The 6,859-nt window shown below is 41.5% G+C and overlaps 1 protein-coding gene across 2 annotated transcripts; it reads right to left on the minus strand.

The window, feature by feature from the left end:
• Positions 1-595: 595 nt before the first annotated feature.
• Positions 596-6,083, minus strand: GEMIN6 (gem nuclear organelle associated protein 6). Of its 2 annotated transcripts, XM_004265034.3 has the most exons (4): positions 5,400-6,083; positions 4,662-4,805; positions 925-1,784; positions 596-718 (listed from the first exon to the last, which is right to left on the minus strand). In XM_004265034.3, exons 2-3 carry the CDS (start codon positions 4,784-4,786, stop codon positions 1,409-1,411), a joined length of 501 nt encoding a protein of 166 aa, XP_004265082.1. In that variant the 5' UTR covers positions 4,787-4,805; positions 5,400-6,083; the 3' UTR covers positions 596-718; positions 925-1,408. The 2 variants fall into 2 exon arrangements, with proteins under 2 accessions (XP_004265082.1, XP_033275136.1); XM_033419245.2 differs by lacking the exon at positions 5,400-6,083 and having other exon boundaries at positions 4,662-5,393.
• Positions 6,084-6,859: the final 776 nt, after the last annotated feature.

Genomic DNA, 6,859 nt, shown 5'->3' on the forward strand with positions numbered 1-6,859 from the left:
AACTGACGTCAGGGTGGCTCATCAGTTACCGGGGAAACCAGCAGATGAGACCCAACCCTTACAGCCCCTCAGGTTAACTAGCATCATGGGGGCAGGTGTTTCCCTTTAATAAACTAGCAGGTGGAGCTGTTCTGGCCTAAGGACTAGAACAATCACCGGCTGGGGCAGGGGGCAAGCACATTCATGTGAGTAGGGTGTAGGCGCAGCAGGGACTGGTCACGCCAAGAGCAAGAGAACAGCCATCTTGAGTGGCCTGACCATACAACCCCCAAACTAACAATCTGAGGTGCTTTTGTAGGCCAGAAACCTCCCTGACTGGCTTCCAAGGGGTAGAATCAGATGTAGTTAAGTGTACTTCCTGCACTGTCTCCCCTCAGTGAAGCCTGACAAGGGGAGTAGAGACTGTAGGAAAAAAGCACTGTGACCCAGAAGCCTGGGCTGAACCCATCAGGCAAAAGAACTGGGTTGAGCTCAGCAGCACAATACCTGTCACACCTCTTTCCTCAGAGATATCAGCCAGTGCTCACTTTTTAAGGCTTTGAGAGTTTATAAGGTTTATGTGTTAAGATTTTACCAAAACGTTCAAGTTTCAACCAAAAAAGAATATATTCTGATTCAAATGCTATAACATCATTACACCAAAAAATTTTTTAAAATAAACGTTTTAAAACAGACACATCTAGTTAGTGCAAGGGATGTAACAAGACTGTGATTTGGGCTTTCCTGGTGGCGCGGTGGTTGAGAGTCCGCCTGCTGATGCAGGCGACACAGGTTCGTGTCCCGGTCCGGGAGCGGCTGGGCCCGTGAGCCGTGGCCGCTGGTTCTGCGCGTCCGGGGCCTGTGCTCCGCGGCGGGAGAGGCCGCAACAGTGAGGGGCCCGCGTACCGCAAAAAAAAAAAAAAAAAAAAAAGACTGTGATTTTACCTTAGCATTTATATTGAATCTAACATGTTGCATCCTTTTCACATACATTTCTTGCCTAACAGAAATGGAGGTGTGGGCTTCCCTGGTGGCACAGTGGTTGAGAGTCTGCCTGCCGATGCAGGGGACACAGGTTCGTGCCCCGGTCCGGGAAGATCCCACATGCGCGGAGTGGCTGGGCCCGTGAGCCATGACCACTGAGCCTGCGCGTCCGGAGCCTGTGCTCCGCAACAGGAGAGGCCACAACAGTGAGAGGCCCGCGTACCGCAAAAAAAAAAAAAAAAAAAAGAAATGGAGGTGTATCCCCATCAAAAGGAAAGGCTCTTATAATTCTGATGTCCCTATGTTAATTTTATTTGTGATGTCATCCTTGCCCAGTTCACTTATTAGCACTGATAATCCCCATCTTTGATTTTACCAAAAACAACAAAGAATTTTCAAAAAATGAAGTCTTATTTCAATCAGTGCATCCATAGTTCTTGGCCTCTCACTGGGAAGCTGCAAGGTGTCCTTGAATAAGATCCTGAACACGGGACAAAATAATTTCATTAGAACTGTTGCAATTTTCTGGACCATATGGTGGATCTATAGTCAAGACCCCAGCCACACAGAGAGTCCTTCGTGAATCTCCCTCTTCAGTGATGGGGATGTGGTTCTTCTCCAGCCATTTCTTCAGGCTGTTCTTTCTCTTTTCCAGATCCTCAGGGCTGTACGCCTTACAGTCTCCAGACATGAACAAATCCATCAGCTTCTCTCTCACGCTATGGTCCCCTTCATTCAAAATTTCAACAGTCTGCACAGCATGTCCCATAATTCCGGTCACAGACATGCTGCCATCTTCAAGGAAGTTCACAAGGACAATACTTTGGAGGAAAAGTAAGTTCAGAGCACAGTTGCAAAAGAAAAACCAAAAGGCCTATAAAACTATGGAAGAAGCAGTGAAATGAGAGTCAGCATCAACCCCCAACAGGTCACTAGAACAACAGGGAATGCTCTTCCCCGTTTTAAATTACTCCTCTCACCACCAAATGTTTTCACTTGTTCAATACGAATTCTCTGATGGTCCTAAACATCTAAGGCTTTTGTCCAGCCTAAAGCTGATCATTGTGGGATGTCATTAAAGCATTACTTAAAGAGTTATGAATGCTTTAAATGTGTATTAGGAAAGAAGATAGGGTACAGATTTAACTTTTAGAGTTAAAAAGCAACTGAATAACTCTCCTTCAGAGCAGACCAAAGAAAATAACACAGCACAAAATTAATGAGAGAGAAAACAAAAGAGTATGCAACTAGAGACTGTCATACTAAGTGAAGGAAGTTCAGAAAGAGAAAGACAAATACCATATGATATCACTTTTATGTGGAATCTAAAATATGGCACAAATGAACCTATCTACAACACAGAAACAGGGAATTCCCTGGTGGTCCAGTGGTTAGGACTCTGTGCTTTCACTGCCAAGCACATGTGTTCAATCCCTGGTTGGGGAACTAAGATCCGTAAGCCACCTGGCGTGGCCAAAAAAACAAACAAACAAACAGGAAAACAAAAAAACACAGAAACAGACTCATAGCCATAAAGAACAGACTTGTGGTTGCCCAGGCAGAGGGGGAGAGGGACAGGGATGGACTGGGAGTTTGGGATTGGTAGATACAAACTATTACATTTAGAATGGATAAACAACAAGGTCCTAAGGTATAGCACAGGGAACTATATTCAATATCCTGTGATAAACCATAATGAAAAAGAATATAAAAAAGAATGTATATATGTGTATAACTGAGTCACCTTGTTGTACAGCAGAGATTGACACAATATTGTAAATCAACTATACTTCAATTAAAAAAAGTCAATAAGAGGATCATCAAAGCCAAAAGCTGGTTCTTTGAAAAGGATATATAAATTTCACAAAACTCAGGCAAGATTAATAAAAAGAGAAAGAAGGCACATATAAATAATATTAGGAATAAGGTAGCGAAAATTAATAGTATAAAATATTAAGAACAAATTTAGGTAAATAATTTTGAAACTGAAAACAGAAAACTTCCTAGAAAATATAAATTTCTACTACTGACTCAAAAAAAAAAAAAAAAGAGAGAATGTAAATAGTCCTATAATCTTTTTTAAAAAACCTGAAATAACCAGTTTAAAATCTTCCCATGGAGGGGGAAAAAAAGGCCCAGACAATTTTACCAGGAAGTTCTATAAAATTTTCAAGGACCAAACATTTCTAATCCAACCAAATTCTCCTATGGACTATAAAAGGGAGACTATGCCTTAACTCATTTAATGAGGCTAATATAACCTTGAGATCAAAAGTAGAAAAGAACAGGATTAAAAAATAAAACTATAAGCTAATCTCACTCATGAATACAAATGGAAAAATCCTAACTAAAATATGATATGATATGGTGTATGACATGATGTGATGCAATGTGACGTGATGTGAATTTCATTTCTGTGGTACTTTTCCCAAAAACCTATAACCCCAGTCTATGAGAAAACATCACAGGGAATTTCCTGGCAGGCCAGTGGTTAGGACTCTGCACTTTCACTGCCGAGGGCCTGCATTCATTCCCTCGTTAGAGAACTAAGATCCCGCAAGCCATACGACACAGCCAAAAAAAAAAAAAAGAAAGAAATCATCACACAAACCCAAATTGAGAGATATTCTATAAAATACCTCACCAGGACACTTCAAAAGTGTCAGGGTCATGAAAAACAAGTAAAGACTGAAAAACTGTCACATATCAGAGAAGACTAAGGAGACAGGATGCCTATATGTAATGTAAGACCTTGGACTGGATTCCAGAACAGAAAAAGGCCATTAGTGGAAAAATTGATAAAATCCAAATGATTGTAGTTTAGTGAGTGTAAGTTTTTAATTCCGACAAATGTTTGACAGTTGTGTAAACTGTTAACATTAGGGGAAGCTGGGTATATAGGTACTCTCTGTATTTTCTTTGCAATTTTTCTGTAAATCTAAAATCATTCCAAAATAAAGTGTGTGGATCACCACCTTTAAAGTTGCCTTGCAAAAAATAAATCTGATCCTAATCAAACCTCTAGTTATGAATACCAGTTTACAGGAAATACGAAGGATAAAAGAACATGTTAAACTATGCCATGATAAATGCAATGAGCTAAATCCAGAGTGTGTTGAATTCTATAGACAAATGATTCCATTTCTTCAACAAATAAATGACATGGAAAACCAAAGAGAGAGAAAGTACAGTTATAGATTAAGATTCTTCAGAGACATATCAACAAATTGATACGCTTAAAAAGATACATTGGAGACAAACAGGAAAATCTGAACTCAAACTAGGAATTAGCTAATATTAAAGTTATTATTACTTTTGCTAGGTGTTATAATGGTATTGTGGTTACATTTATTAGAGAGTCCGAATCTGCTAAGAGATATATTGAAGGATTTATGAACAAAATTATGTCTGTAATTGGCTTTAAAATATTTGGAAGGGGGAATAAGATTAGTGTTCATTATACTACTCTCTTCACATTTGTGTATATTTGAAATTTTCCAATAAAATGTAATATAAAAGGAGTGTCCCATTTCTACGAACTTGGCTGGTCTGACACAAATCTATAATTAGAACAATACTTAGCTTCAAAGGAAATTAAATTCTTATGTGGGAATAATTAGCCTTTCATTTATCTGCTTTCTTAGTATGGATGTAACAGTGCAAAGGGGTGATTTCTGGGAAGCAGGACCCATACTCACTTGGTAGAGACTGGGTCTATGGTTAAAACCCATCCTTTATACTCCTTCTCACTGGCTGTCACTCTGACTTCTTTGTAAGTGTAATCTTGCCATTCTAAGGGGCCTTTCTTCATCCATTCATTCATGGTTGCCAGCTGGCTAGATCTAAAACAACCACCAGTTCGGATTAATATATATGTTCCACCCAGGCAAATGTCTTACTCCAATCTCCATTCTAGAGGTAGAGAACACCTGCAATTTGCCTCAAGTTCCATATCAGAAAGACAGTTAAATTTTACTATTCAGTCTGAAAGCCACGGGGACATCGAGTTGCCGCGGGGCCCAGTCTGGGATAACTTATCTGGCACACTCCTATTTCACCTCCCAATCCCACTCCAGATCGCCTTCACGCTGGCTTTGATCTCCAGTCTACAGATGCTCAAATCCTTGAACTCTACTCTCCTTCCATCAAAGGAGCTCACGCCACACGACTCTTAGCCAAAAATGAAAAAGAAAACTCCTCTGATATCCACCCACTCCCTCTCTGGCTCTGTGTCTCCGCTGGATCCCGCCAGGGAGAGGCCCCCGGATCTCTGACACTTTTCATCTTAAAATTTGTTTGGCGGATGCGTAAACGAAGGGGCAGCAGCTAAGACTCTAGAGCTGATGCCCTGGCGTAACCCGAAGCCGCATGATACTTTGAGCTGTACTCAAGCCAGGTGATACTTAGCGTGTAATCCTGACAAATGAGAAAAATACCAGTTAAATCTCCTAGCACCTCCAGGTCCTCAGCAGCCGCGTTGGAAGGAAGAAATCTCTTGAGCCGAGCCTGCCGGAGTCCAGCGTGCTTTGCGCCGTGTCGTCACTTCCTTCCCCCAGAATTCTCTGTTTTGTAGTCCGTGGCCTTGGTCACAACTCGAGGTCTGAGAGTCCCGAGGCCTGGGGTGATGAAATTGGGGTTCAGGGTGTGGAGCGGGGCTAAGATTTTTTTGTAATAATAATAATAATAAGATTTCTTGTTCGCTAGGGTCCGCAGTTCACTGCCACATTGGACATTTCAAGATAAAAATTTTAAGAGGGAAGACTCGTGCCACCTCTTCCTTGAGAGTGGAAGTGGAATTCCACTTTTGCCATGAACCCTCCAGGTAAATCCTAAAGCTCTGGAAGTGTGAGGTGACAGTGCCTTGGAGAAGAGCCACAGAACCAACGTATTTCTTCTTTGGCCTGTGTAAGGCAATTAAGATGCCTACTCTTTTGGGATGTGCCTTTGGTACAGTCCTGAGGGTGTGCAGGAGCTGGAAAGAAAAGCGTAGGATTGGGTTGAAAAAACGCAGGAGTGGAAAAGTGCAAGAGACTCGCTTCCACCACAGATTTCTGGTCACTGGAGTACTTCGTTGGCTTCTGGCATGGTCCAGAATTTTTTCCGGACTATGATCCTGAAAAATGGTACAAGGTGGTAAATGTTGATTGAATTCCTGCAAATGTGAACACCAAGGGAGATTTACAAAAACTGAGTTAGAGGACTGTCAAACCACGGTACAGAAAACACCGACAGTTAATCCGCTTTCCCCTTGCTACTTGGGATTTGAGTTGCATATAATCCTTGAAGTTTTTGTTTCTTAATGTCATCGTTTCAAATAATCCTTCCCCAAACCTTCACTCATTGAATGATTGGCTTATGATATTAATGTGGCTTTCATAGATTAGATTTTGACATCTAATCTACAAAATCTAATTTATCAGTTAAAGTCCTCTATAGATCTACAAAGAGCTAATATAAATAGCAGTTATCATTGTTATGGTACTGTGAAGTAAAATATTTGAACTCATAAAAATTCAGTCTAGGGCTTCCCTGGTGGCACAGTGGTTGAGAGTCCACCTGCTGATGCAGGGGACGCGGGTTCGTGCCCCGGTCCGGGAAGATCCCACATGCCGCGGAGCGGCTGGGCCCATGAGCCATGGCCGCTGAGCCTGCGCGTCCGGAGCCTGTGCTCCGCAATGGGAGAGGCCACAACAGTGAGAGGCCCGCGGACCGCAAAAAAAAAAAAAAAAAAAAAAATCAGTCTAAAAGAGATACAACCAATTTGTGACAATTGGTCATTTGCATTTTAAGCCTACTATCTATACTGCAGAATGAAAGACTTTGGCCTTTGTTTTCTACAGGTAAAAGCTAGCCTCAAGCTTAAAGTTACCCCCTGTAAAGCAATGAGTGAGACAGG

Source organism: Orcinus orca, chromosome 13, assembly GCF_937001465.1.
Source record: "Orcinus orca chromosome 13, mOrcOrc1.1, whole genome shotgun sequence".
NCBI classification, from domain to species: Eukaryota; Metazoa; Chordata; class Mammalia; order Artiodactyla; family Delphinidae; genus Orcinus; species Orcinus orca.